The sequence below is a fragment of the Triturus cristatus genome, chromosome 6, assembly GCF_964204655.1.
Source record: "Triturus cristatus chromosome 6, aTriCri1.1, whole genome shotgun sequence".
NCBI classification, from domain to species: domain Eukaryota; kingdom Metazoa; phylum Chordata; class Amphibia; order Caudata; family Salamandridae; genus Triturus; species Triturus cristatus.
This window is the reverse complement of record NC_140589.1, coordinates 1,325,304,365-1,325,318,335: the sequence shown is the minus strand read 5'-3', so window position 1 is coordinate 1,325,318,335 and position 13,971 is coordinate 1,325,304,365. Positions and strand designations below refer to the sequence as shown.

General features: G+C 42.0%; 1 protein-coding gene across 1 annotated transcript in view; it reads left to right on the top strand.

Annotated features, from left to right (window-relative positions):
- Window positions 1–1,231: 1,231 nt before the first annotated feature.
- GALM (galactose mutarotase) overlaps window positions 1,232–13,971 on the top strand; it is a 168,871-nt gene continuing 156,131 nt past the window's right edge. The window contains exon 1 of the mRNA XM_085612322.1: window positions 1,232–2,107. Within this exon, the coding sequence (XP_085468448.1) occupies window positions 1,912–2,107 (196 nt within the window). The 5' untranslated portion in view covers window positions 1,232–1,911. The remainder of the gene's footprint in view (window positions 2,108–13,971) is intronic.

Here is a 13,971-nt window from a genome sequence, read left to right as displayed (position 1 = left end):
GGGGCTCCCTGCGTCCGGGTCGTCGTCTCGGTCTGTGGTGCCGCCGCTCGCGTGTCGTCCTGTGACCCCCGCCACGATGCGTGCGAGCGCCTCTCCACGTGGACTCTTCCCGGTGCGGTTCCACGCTGTAGGGTTGTCGCGGTCCGGAATCGGGCTCAGGAGTGGCCCGTCTGACTGGCAGCGCTCTCTCCTCCTCTCTCCGCGACACTGCCGCGCTCCTGCTGGTCAGGGGTGGTGACTGTGGGCGTCGTTGGTTTGCAGACCACGAGGCACTCACCCTGGAGGCAGCACTGGGCCGTTTCACCTCCTCGTCGCCATTGTAAAGTTGCCCCTTTCCTTATGTAATATTGCCCCCCCACAGATGACAAGGGCCGTTAGTATTGTTGAGGGGTTTATTCTCTTGTTTCACGACTCCAGCAGGAGCGCCGGCACGGAGCTCCGTCCGCTGTTTGAATCGGCGCGCTAATGCGACCCTAAGATGGCCGCCGCCGGAAGTCCGGTGACGTCACGCCTAGCGTGCCGTCAACTAGACCGCAACACCACACTTGGCTTGCCTATTTTAGTGCCAGTACGTCAGCCATCATCGAGTCCTGAAAGATTTGAGTACTCTGATGTCGATGTGTGTTTAAAACACACACATTTGAAATAGCTTACAGCTAAATGGACAAAAAGGGTGTTTTTTTAATTATATTATTTCACTGCAGCTGTAAATGATCTCGAGAACATTGCTATGTTTGTTTTCTATGTCTATGCAAGGTCAGTTTCTACATGAGAATGCTGGGAATTATTAGATTAATGAGGCTCATTCTGTCCACTTGGCCTTCAGTATAAGTATGTAAATTGAACGGCCATATTAGAATGACGTCAAATTGGGCAACTTCAACAACAACACCGCAAAAGTTGGGCATATTCAACGCGAACACGTCTAAAGAAAGCAATAAAAAGAAAGCCATCGAACAGCAATATATTTTATCGTAATGCAAGACTCGTGCTTGTAAAAGTGGGTGATATGATTTGCTTTCCAGAAATTAGAAATATTTACAGTGATTAATTGATATGCACCATACAACATTAAGTAAACACTCAGCCAGTCAATAGTAAAACGTTTTGGTGTGTTTTTGTTATTCTATAATTTCAAATGCCTTATTTGATAGGTAACCAATAAAAAGGTCTGCCATTCTAAGATGGCTGCCGCGTCCTATCTCTACTTCTAGGAAGCGCAAGTATCTGTGCAGAGCTTACAGTTGCTGTACGCTCTGGTTTGGACTTTGGACGCAGGTCTTCGTTTTACAATATTTTGTATTGTAATTTTTGAACGAGCACAACGGGTTAAATCGTTAGCCCCGTAACTGCCACAGTTGCACCGTCGACGTGCACAAAGCAGCAGCGTGGAAGAATTAGCTGCAGCCATTCCATTGCAACAACTGCGTCCCAGCTGCAGCCCGCACTTGTTGCAGTCCCACCAGGTACTGGTGCAGGTTTTACTGCTGCCACGCGGATTCCAGTACAGTGCAACTGCCTCTCAGCCACTACAAAATACGACAGTCTGTGCACAAACGTTCACCCCAGGTTCGCCCACAGCCCGACCTTAAGTGGAATAATACTCACTCACATAAGGGCTTAAAATAGCCCTCCCACTCTCACAACTAGCATAAACAAACTGTTATAGCGTAATTCGTCAGTTTTGTCCCGTTGCATATATACGAAAGGAACTGCTGTGCACACATCGTGCATGGGAAACTTTCTACGTTTACCTCTTATTATTCAGGGGTATCTCGCTTTTGACTGGATCGTGTGAAGTTGCCCCGAAGAGCCCTAAAGCATCCTAGTTCGGCTTTTAAGAGACCCTAAACAGCCCCGATTGTCTGGGCTGTGATCCCACTCGACCCCCTTTTACCAGTGACTGTGGCCATGGCCCCAGTGACGGTGACCAGGGGGGTGTTTGGACGATTACCCAGCGATGGGGCCGAGGTTGAGAAGTTCCAGCTCAAATCCGAGTCGGTGACAGTGGACATCATCTCCCTGGGCTGCACAATCACCGCTCTCCAAGTGCAGGACCGGAATGGTCAAACTGCAGACGTTGTCTTGGGATTCGACTCGTTGGAAGGTGGGTTTAATGTTATATTTGAAAACGAATCATAAGCTCTGCAGCGGTTTCGCTAGCCGGGACCACACAGATCAAGACGACGTACGACATTTGAGTTATTGCAGTACAACGCTAGTAACCCAGAGGCATTTTACGATTCCAGAACCACACTGAAAACAGGTTTTCACGTGGGTAGACCTAGATCAAATCAGATCTGCGCCACCTTTGCTACTTTTCTATTAAGGAACAGAAAAAACAAATTTGATGACCACCCACTACACTTTCACTTACAGGAACATTGATGAAATTAGATGTGGGCGCGCCAACAAATTAACAAGGCGAGCCAAGGTTCTGGCAGTGGCTTGGTTCTTAGAGCCTGTGGTCGAGCCAGGCCCTGAAAATATTTGCCATGTAAATCATACAACAAACATCACGTAAAATATAATAGTCTCTTCAAAATTCAAAACAGTTTATTTCTTTAACATGTGGAAGCTTTGACATTATTGCTTCACGTTAAAGCAAAACACTGGGAAGAATTTATCAAAAGTGATAGGTTTTAAACATGAACTCTTAGAAGCATTCCTGCCCCGCCCAGCTGGTGACAGTGCCATTAGTGAAGGAAGATGCAAGACAGTTTTGTGGACCCTGCATGGGATCCAGTTCCTTATAGATAGAGCAAGATCATAGTCTAGTAAATCAAAGACAGTAGGTTTTTGTAACGCTGGTATTCTGAACTCACATGTTTGAAGGTGTTTTTATATGTAATAGTGAAGAAAATCAAGGATCAATAACCTAAAATATTTGCCTTCGATCACACAGTTTGGTTAATGGGGTAAAGAGTGATTAATCCAAGTATTCTGGTTTTGCTTAGTTCGAATCAGCCATTTAATAGGTATCTATTTTTACCTAAAACGTTAATACTGTGTTTTTTTCTTTTTGCGCATGAGGGTAGAGTGGCAGTGGCAGACAGAAACCACATGAAAGCTTGGCTTGTTATAGGCTGAAGGTTCCAACGGGACGTCAAACTGAGCAAGAGCCAGGTTCAGACTCGAGCCTGGCTTGAGGTTTCAGCAGCTCACCCACCTCTAAATGGAATGGAAAATGTCTTATCTCCCGAACAGGAGTGGACTTAGGGGAGAGTGCCTCATTGTGTAGCAGGGGCACGGTGCAGCCAGACCCAATAAAAGCTTTCCTTTAACGAAGCCTGTTGGTGCGAAACTTTGAGGTTTTGTGCAAGATGGTGTTGTTCTAGAAGGGTACAATATTTGGAAGCAGGGTGGTATGGCTAAGTTCACCTGCATTGGTAAATGTACTGCTTCACAATGGGTGATGGTGCAGCTGCCCGAGTCCCAACCCAAAAAGCAAATGGCAAACGTATGTTTGAACGATGGTGTTCTTGAGTGATGTGACCTAAGGATTGAAGACTGTGTTGACTGGCATACAACATTGATGGCTAGGCAACTATGGCAGACAAAAATACAGGGCAGAATTTAGTGGGACATTATGAAATGCATCAATCTTCCAAGTAATTGTCACGAAAATGCAATAGGTTGTCAGTCACCCGCCAGGGCTTGGGAATCTTTGCCAGGGTGGATAGGCTGCCCTCCTCCCCGCAGGGAGTAGTTTATGAGGTGGGCTTTTCTCTGGGCCCTTCCTCATATAGAAGAATAAAATCTGAAAAATCTTTGTCTTGGATGATCTGTACATTGATGCTGATCATATCTGGAGGACAGGCCCCAAAGCAGCACATCGTTCTGAAACCAGGGAGGGTCCAGGATTCCCATCTGTGAAGGATGTTCTGTAGCTTTTGGCCCACTGCAGCCCGAGAGAGGTCCTGTCATCACCAGTCATTCTTTCAGGACTTGGGTTTCTGGCTAGCATCATGTGATGGGCATCGTGACCAACACAGGAACTGGGCAGCAGCACTTTACACCCCTTTGTACAAAACTTGAAATGCACATAATCTCCTTCCACCAAGACTTTAGGTATCATCCCTTCCACACAATGAATGACAAGAAGGGCAGCCAGTTCTTGCAGAAAGTAGGTTATTTTGACTAATTGTTAATGTAAGTGGTGCAGTTCGGGTTACTCAATTTCCTCTTACTTCCACGGACAGAATGATTTCTCAGTCACACGCACATACACACATCATACATTGGTGGGGCCCATAACACCAACATTCATTCTCTCAAACTATCCGTGCCTACAAAGGGACATCAGTTCCGAACCACAACGGATCTCTTTGATAGAAGAAAACCTCTTCTCCTGAATCACCCTAACAATTCCTCCATCAATAGGTCGATCGAATCATTTAGTTGTTATTTAGTTCAATGATACTTTAACTCTCAAACTAATCCATAAACATTTCAATGAAATAATCACCCGACACATTTATTCAAATAATGATTTTCTTTTATCTAATTTAAATGCAGGTTAAATCTTAATAATGCAATATCATCTTTGTCATATTTACCTATTCTGGCTAATTGTCGTTTTCTAAGTCAGAACTGGTCCTCAGTAAATTCGTCAGAGTTCTTGTTTTATCATATAAAGTCTCCGTCCTCTCCGTCAGCATAAGGATCTCTGATCATCGGTTCTCCGTCAGCTGCTTCTGCAAAAGTGGTGGTTTTCCCTCTCTAGTCTACTAATATTTATACTAAAATTTACATATCAAAAGTTACATTTCTCATTTCACAGGAATATGATTGGCTGAATTCAAATACATCTCAGTACATCAGGAAACATTTTCAAATTCTCCCTTGCGGGAAAAGTCTCAAAGCAAATGTATGGGAAAGAATAATCCGTGGTCCTAAATGTATCAGTTCGTTGGAAACAGGTCGGGTTCGACAGTTCATACTCTCAATTGTAACATTTTCTTCACGTTCAGGGTCATTGGCACCTCGCCCAGGGTATTCTTCATGGGCATGGTCTGACAGGTCACACAGGGGACACGAACGAAGTCAGTGCAGGCGCCTTTCTCCATTATTCAAATGGTGAAGTAATGTACTTTAGTTAGGTTTCAGTCGGCGGCCATCTTTTGGTAGGCCAGAATAGTCAACTTAAGCAAAGAAACACAAAAATCGTAATTAATACATGGAAATGATTAAAACAGTGTTATTCCCTTGCTAATACCCTTATGTGTATGCATTTAACTAGCCACATGCAACATTCAAAGCCGTCAATGCTGGTTTATTAAAGCGCAAATCACAATAACATTACTCAAGCAACATTTATCGTTTTAATATGCATACAAACTTAGTTCACCTATTATTTTAGCCATGCAAATGCATTCCCACTTGTATTCTTTCTGTTAATAAGGTTGGTTTAGTTCTTTCACATCAAACTATTAATTATTATAATTAATCCTTAATCATTTTAATATAAACATATAAAATGGATTGGGTATATAAAAGGAAACATTTTACCCGCTCCATCAATCCCCCCTTTGGTGATTTTATCACCACAAACAAAACCCACAAAAATCAATTTATTTTCCCCTTTTTATGGAAATTCAAAATGTTTTCTTGCTCAATTAAAATTATGTTTCTCCTTCATCTTCTCTTTTTGTTTTGTCATACATACTCGCCTTCCATTCTTCCAATTCTATCTCGTTAAAATCTCTTTCTTGTTTCTTTTCCTTCTTTTTGATAATTTATCGTCTAATTTTCTTTTTATTTCGTCTATGTCTGCAACACATACATCCTAATCTAAGTATTAATAATATGAAAATCACACACGTTAATGGAAATAATATTTTCCCTAATATAGTACTACCTAATTTACCTAAGAAAGTCTTAATAGCAGCCATCTTATTACTAATTCTAGTCCAGATACTTTCAACCTCCAGTGGTACTATTTCATCATGCAGTTCTGTAATATTTTTAATATATATCTTTAGATCTTTGCTTTCATCAGGAATGTAAGTGCAACAATGTTGAACTTTCAGCATTCCACAGACTCCACCCTCTTTTGCCAAAAAGATATCAAGGGCAAGTCGATTTTGCATAATCATAGCACGCATAGCAACCATTTCAGTATTTACCAAAAGAAATCCTCCAGCGGTGCTTGTTGACAAGCGATCCACTATGGTTGACAATTTCTGAATATTATTTGCATTCAAAGATATTCCCACTGCTGGTATCAAGGCTCCGAAAATATCACCTACAATTTCTAACCAAGTTTCTCTTCTACTACGCATTAGTAGGTTATGTGGTCCACTATTTTCTACTCTATCCATGTGAAAGATTTTTGGAAAGACCAGGCCAACATAACATGTGCCATACCAATGGTCGGGCAACCTGTAATAAGCCTTGTTCCCACAAATATAGTACAGTCCAGGAAAAACTGGATCTTCTCCGTCTCTAAATCCCCATCCAGATGCAATAAAATAGGTATCATGACACTCACTTGTCCCTATATAATAATAATCATATTGGGATTTTTCTCTCATAATGCATAATTTGCCTTTCTGTGGTGAATCTATAGCTATTGTTGGTCTAGCATCACCCTTTGTCTCCTTTTTCCCATCTATTTCCCAAAAGTTTTCCCCCTCTTTATGTCCTTCTGCATTTTTATGTATTTTCAATCACCTTTCTTCGACCATATCTAGAAATGTTTTCTCTTCTGTCTTCAAACTGAAAGTTAAATTGTTTCTAAAAATATATTCTAAAGTTAGTTCTTTAGTCTCTATAAAAATTTCAGCTAGTACATTAGCGGTTTTAGCTGGATTCAATTCATTATGGATGAGCAATTGTCCAAGAATGTTATCTATATTAGACAGATTATATTCTAATTTCCCTACTTGATAAAATATACTGGTTAAAACGCTACATGTTATTCCATAAGTTGCTGGAAGGTGATGATAAGTCACTCCTTCTGAAACAGAGGCAGGTAATTGCATACATACGTAGCAATCCCTTATGTCCATTGTTCTTACATATTCATACAATAATTTTGAAACAACATTGCTAGAAAAATCAGTTATAGACCTATCCTTGTGCATATGCGCAGTGCTTGTTTTAAATGGAACTACCTTTTGTGAACTCTTCACTATGTTAGTCATATTCTCTGTATGCCCTTCTAGTGTATCTAAAGTTACTTTGAAAGAGATCAATAGAGCGAGTACGCTCCAAAGAAGCATTAATAGTCCTGTACATCAACAACATGTCTTGCACCATCTTCTCATAAAGGTACATCTACTCTTGTTATCATCTATGTTAGCCATCTTGTTAAAATTGACCGTGTCTTTTGACTTAGCCTCTTCTACTCCGCTTCTTGTATTTTCCCTACAAGAGCAAGGCCCTTATCAGGTTATCCAAATTCTTCAATTTCTTATTCAATCCTTTATATTTTCTACAAGGACTTTCTCGAAATCACTCAGCTTGGCCTCTCATCGTTTTTCACTTCCTTCTCATCATCCACATACAGAATTTCCTGATCTTCCGCTTCTCCGATATCGGACAGGATAACTCTCAGGATTTCCGCTGTTTCTTCTTCCTTCACCACTTTCAGTAAAAACTCCTCTGGATTTCCTTGACTATCTACCTCTTCTCCTTGTTCAGGCAGTGCCACGTACGTCCATTCAGGTGACTTATACTTCTGGTTTGGTTTTCTCGATCGTTTGTTTCCTTCAGACACTTCTGTCTCTCCCTCTTTTTCTCTGTGCTGACTTGTTACTTTATTCACTTGTTCAGCTTCTGAGGGTTTGACTCGTGTCAATCGATATCTCAGTCTCTTTATTTTGTTTGGCCAAAGGTCTCCTTTAGCATTCCTTCTTGTTTTGCCGTCTTTACTGTTTCTTTCCTCGATCCAAGTTCTCTTCCTCAGAACCCGACCCTCTGGTTCACTGTCTTCAGATTCTGTCTCATTTGACTTTTCTTTTCCACCAGCTACTTTCTCCACCTCTTATGTTGGCCCTACTTCTGTCCCTCCTCGGGTCTCCGACACGCAATCTTTCTGTTTGCTGATTGTCCCTTCACCTATCTCAGTGTTGTATGCCCCTACACCTCCTCAGGGGTCTTCCGCAGAAATCTGTCCCTCTCTCTCTATTTCTGTCCCTTCTTCTCCTTCAAGAATTTTCTCAGGTGGAACTTCTTCTACTCTTTCGTCTGGTGTAAATGTTACTTCTGACGGGACATTCTTTTCTTTTCTCTTCTTTTTTCTGTGCTCGCCACTGGCGTTTTGCTCATCTCCAGAATCTGAACCATCTGAAATCTGCAATCTCTTCCTCAGAATTTCTTCTCTTGGAGTTGGAACTAGTCTTGGCTCCTTTTCCCTCTTTCAGGATTTTCTTTTGTCTTTGTATTCTCGTTGCCTGAGTCATCACTTGATTCTGAATCATCGAAATATTCCTTTCCAATGCTATCCGTTGGATTTGGAACTCTCAAAGTGTGACTTGCATGTATCCAATTTTTCAGTCCAGCACACTTCACAGCAGTTGTTGTGGTCAAGATAACTTGCCTTGGCCTTCCCCACCTTGGAACCAAGCAATTCCTTCTTCTGTGGACTTTTATTCTCACCCAGTCACCTGGGCTCAGGTCATGGGCTGGTTTTCGTTCAAGGGTGGTGGCGTCCGCTCCAACCTGGTGAAACACAGAATGGAGTGCGTCAGCCAGGCCTTTACAGTAATCCAAAATCATGTAATCAGTTATTGTCATCAATTTGTTGACTGGAACAAATACGTGTCTCATGGCTCGTCCCATGATAATTTAGTGGGGACTCAAAGCTGTAGTTCTGTCTGGAGTAGATCTGATTGTCATCAAGACTAGAGGCAAGACATCAGGCCATTTCATTCCTGTGGCTAAACACATTTTCCCTATTCTGTTTTTGATCGTACCATTCATTTGTTCAACCACACCAGAAGCCTCTGGTCGATAGGCACAATGTAGTTTTTGTTGTACACCCAATGCTTCACAAATCAATGCCATGATCTCATTGTAAAAGTGTCTTCCTCTGTCTGATTCTATTGTCACTGGGAACCCGAATCTTGGGATGAATTCCCTCAACAAAAGCTTGGCCACTGTGATTCCATCATTTCTTCTTGTTGGGTATGCCTCCACCCACCTGGAGAACAGACAAACTACCACCAGAACATACCTCAACTTGTTATATGGGGGCATTTCAATGAAATCTATTTGCATTCTGGTGAAGGGTCCTCCCTCTCGGCCTATTGTGCCTAAGCTCACCACTGTTTTCCTTCCATGATTGTACTGCTGACATATTAGGCATCTTTGACAGAGACTCTCTGCTATCAACCTGAATTTTGCATTGTACCAGGTCTGCTTAAAAGCCCTTATCATGGCATCTCTTCCCAGATGTCCTTGGCCATGATACATCCGTGCCATGGTTGACATCATGCTATCAGGCATTACTGGTCTTCCATCCCGATAGACCCACACATGATCTTTCGCCCTTGGTGCACAACCTGCTTTTACCCACTGCTTCATTTCTTCATCTCCTGCTTCATCCTGCAACTGCCTCATTTCTTCCCATGTTCCCATAACGTTAGTAAACATTATGGAGCAATCAAACATCTCCTTCTCCTTTGCCCTATTGATTGAATACTGATTTCGGGCACAGTACTGAGCCATGTCATTGGCATATCGATTCCCAGTAGTAATATAATCACTACCTTGACTTTGAGCAGCACATTTTACCACTGACAATTCCTTTGGCAACTGTATTGCTTCAAACAATTTTCTCACCACTTCTGCATTCTTTATAGGAGTTCCACTTGAGGTCAGGAAACCTCTCTGCAGCCAAAGTTGGCCAAAATCGTGGACAACTCCAAAGCCATACTGGCTGTCTGTTATCACAGTCACTCTCACATTCTTCCCAATTTTGCATGCCCTTATCAATGCCACTAGTTCTGCTACTTGAGCGGATTTAACTCCTTTCAAGTGTGATGCTTCTATGACTGCAGCAACTGTGCATATAGCATAGGCCGCACTCAACAATCCTTCATCTGTTCTCAAGCACGATCCTTCCACGAACAACACATAATCACTTTCTGGCAATGGTAAATCTTTTATGTCTGGTCGAGGTTTCGTGCAAAAGTCAAGCACACCCAAACAATCATGATCGACATCATCTCTTACCTCCACTCTCTCTGCATCAGGCAAAAGGGTAGCTGGATTCACATTCACACATCTTTCCAGACTCACATTGGTTGCACCTAGAATGACCTTCTCATACTTAGTCAGCCGACTATTTGACATGAACTGTGTTCGGCTCCTTGTTAAAAGGATCGCCACATTATGAGGTACAAACACTCTTACTGGATATCACATCACGATGCTTTCACTCTGCTCTAGGCTTCGGCATGTAGCAGCTACTGCTTTCAGACATCCAGGCAGACCTACCGCCACTGGATCTAACATAGACGAAAAATATGCAACTGGTCTCCTTTGTCTTCCATGTTTCTGTATTAACACTGAGAGTGCACATCCATTTCTCTCACTGCAGTACAATTCAAATTCTTTCTCATAGTCTGGCATCCCCAAAGCTGGGGCGTCGCAAAGGCTGTTTTTTAATTGTCTGAATGCTGCCAATTCTTCTTTGTTCAATTCAAGGGGGTCTTTAGCCTCACTTTTCGTCAATTTTACCAATGGTTTGGCAATCAGGGAAAAGTTACTTATCCACTGACGACAGTAGCCAACCATCCCTAGGAACATTCTCACCTCTCTTTGGGTCATTGGGGCTCTCATTCCTCTAATAATTCTGATCCTGTCTATGGTTACTTTTCTCAGCCCTTTTTCAATGGTATGCCCCAAATATTGTACTTCTTTTTTACAGAATTGCAATTTTGTCGAAGATACCTTTAGTCCTCCATCTGCCAAATGATTCAGCAAAGCTATTGTGTCCGTTTCAGAAGCTTCGCGTGTTTTTGACGCCACCAATAGGTCATCAATGTATTGAACCAAAACTGAATTTTCAGGCATGGTTAGACTTTCCAGAGATTTCTTTAGCAACTGATTGAAAATTGAGGGGCTCTCTGTGAACCCTTGTGGGATTCGGCACCATGCCAAAATACGCTCTCCAAACCGAAATGCAAAAATCGGCTGGCTGTCATGATGCAACGGAATGGAAAAGAAAGCATGACACAAATCAATTACTGTGTACCATTCTGCATCATGGGGAATCTGATACAAAATCACTGATGGATTTGGAACAATGGGACAACATGACACAACAATTTTGTTAATCCTTCTCAAATCTTGCACAATCCTGAACTTCCCATTGGGCTTTTTCAGTCCCATTATAGGTGAGTTACATGGACTGCTCATTATTTCCCTCAACACTCCTCGTTGAATCATTTTCTGAATTAAAGGTGTCACCCCTTCAATTATTTCAGGTGTCAGTCTATATTGGGGAATCTTTGGATAAACTACTCCTTCCTTTAGTGTAATCTTTACTGGATCTATATTTCTCACAAGTCCTACATCTTCTCCAGTAAAATCCCAGACTCCTGCCTTCACTGACTGCTTCAATTCTTTGGGTAATTCATCTGGGTTAAATACTGCATAGGTACCTGTAATTCAATTTTCTTGATTAGCTATTGTCATCTTATACAGTACATCCTCATCTGGTGTTTCAAATGCTATTTCACCTGGAGTACAGAATATGGTGTAATTCATTTTGCCCAGAAGATCCCTTCCTAACAGATACACAGGACTAGTATCGCACACCACGAATCGGTGCATGTCTGTGAATTTCCCTATTTTAACCTTTACCGGTTCGGTAAGGTAGGTCCTAATCTGGGTGTTTGACACACCAACTACTTGGATTGTTTCATCCGAGATAGGAAGATTTTTCACATCTGCTGACCTGACAGTAGATCACGTAGCTCCAGTGTCTACTAGAAAAGTAATGTTTTCATCATTAAATTTCCCATCCACAAATGGTCCTGTCTGATCTATTTCTAGAGTTGCGCCAAGTACGCACCCTTCTTCCTCTCTTCGGCACCGTCAATAAGTCTCCTCTGACTCACTCTCGTCATTTCGCAGCCAATATTGTGACACAGCGCTCGCGCGTTGCGGTTTGTTTACCTGTTCTTCATTGTAGAATCCCACTTCTTTGCTATATCTTTGCGGTTCTGGCACCTGATTCTGTGGATTAACAGCCTTCTGCTGTTGCTGCGGTGGGCCACTCACCTCACTGCACCTGTGGATTCAATGATGGATTTTCATTATTAGTCCTTGGTGGATATTTACACTCGGATTTCCAATAACCTAACCTTCCGCAATTGTGGCATGGAAACTTCTTTTTAGCTTCTTCTATATTACCGTTTCCTTTTCCTGGGCCAAATCTCGGTTTGATGCCTGGGTCATTGGCTTGTTCAACCAGCTGAGCTTCCTGTCTTTCTGCGACTTTCACTTGAGCCCACATTGCTTTTTCTTTTAGTTTTCGCTGTTTTGCCTCAATCTCATCACTAAAGTATTTAGCATGTCTTAGGATCTCATCTATTTTCTTGCTTTGCCAGTCTACGGTGTGCTGCTTGATAATTTCCCCAATTTCGGGACGCAAACCATACACAAATCTGTACACAAAATGACTTAGATCCTTTTCTCCCAGATTGTCATCTCCACTAAACTGTTTGAAAGCTAATATTAGCCTTTCATAGTAAGCATGAACTGATTCTTTTGCTTCCTGATGTGTTCGATCTATTTTAACCCAATCTGTTTCTTTGGGAGGCACTTTGTTTTTCAAAAATACCATAACTTGTTCATATTTCTTCATTACCTCAGGGTCTGGTGCTCCTGTTTTGGGATCTCTCGGGTACTCTTTAGTTGGCCAATCTATGACTATTTTGCATTCTGCCCATAAGTCTGCTGGCACAATTATATCAAATAAGCTATTTAGATCAATCCATAGTACTTTTGACAACTTAACAAATCTGTCTACCTGTCTGTACCACTCGACTGTCTTTTCTCGCAATCGAGGGAAGTCATTTGTAAATGACAAAATGTCCTGTCTTGTCCATGAGACATGCACATATCCCCCTCCTGGAATCTCTCTCATGGGAAATTCTGTCCCTACCTTTTCTTTTTCTCTCACAGGAAATGCTGGGAAAGTTCTGTCTGAGGTATCATCCCGTTTCCTATACCACCTGCTTTTCCATTTGTCCACATCTCCCCATTTCCTCAACACTGTGATTATGTCCTTAATCTGCCCTATTCGTCCTGCAGTGTTCAGATTTTGAATATCCTTTTCTGTGAAATCCACTCGGTAAGGCTTCTGTAAAGCTTTTACCTTGTCCATATCAATTCCCATGTCACTTGCTATTTCTGCTAGCCTGTCATGTAAATTCTTTGCTCTCCAAGTGATACTCTAACATAAGAAAAACAGTTCCTCATCCTGGAAATTTTTCAGCTTTTCTGTGGGAATTGTCCCTACTATTAATTCTTCTAACACCATGCGTAATTTTGCCACATCTATGGTTTGGGATTCCTTCTCTTTACCTTGCAAGCCCTTCAGCCATTCGCTCAATTCGTCTGTAGTTATACCCACTGATTTTTCTACATTCCCTGGTTCTGTCAGTCTCTGTGGTTCTAATATTGGACCCTCTACCATTCTGCCTCTTTCTACAGTATCGGGATTATAAAATGGGTTATTTGACACATGTAGTTCACCTTCACTCATGGTGTGTCTCCAAGGATTCTCTTTTGCTCTCATCAGGGGCTGTTCCGCTTGTCTATTGTTCACATACAGATCTGTTAGACCATGCTCACTTTCTTTCTGCTTCTCAAAAATGGGCATAACTGGACCTATGGTTACAGGGACTGTAACTGCTTCTAGATTTTTAGTCAATTCTCGTATTTTCTCTGTCAGTTCTAACGTGGTTTTTGCTAATTCCCTCGAATTTTCACTCTCAACCTTATTTTCCA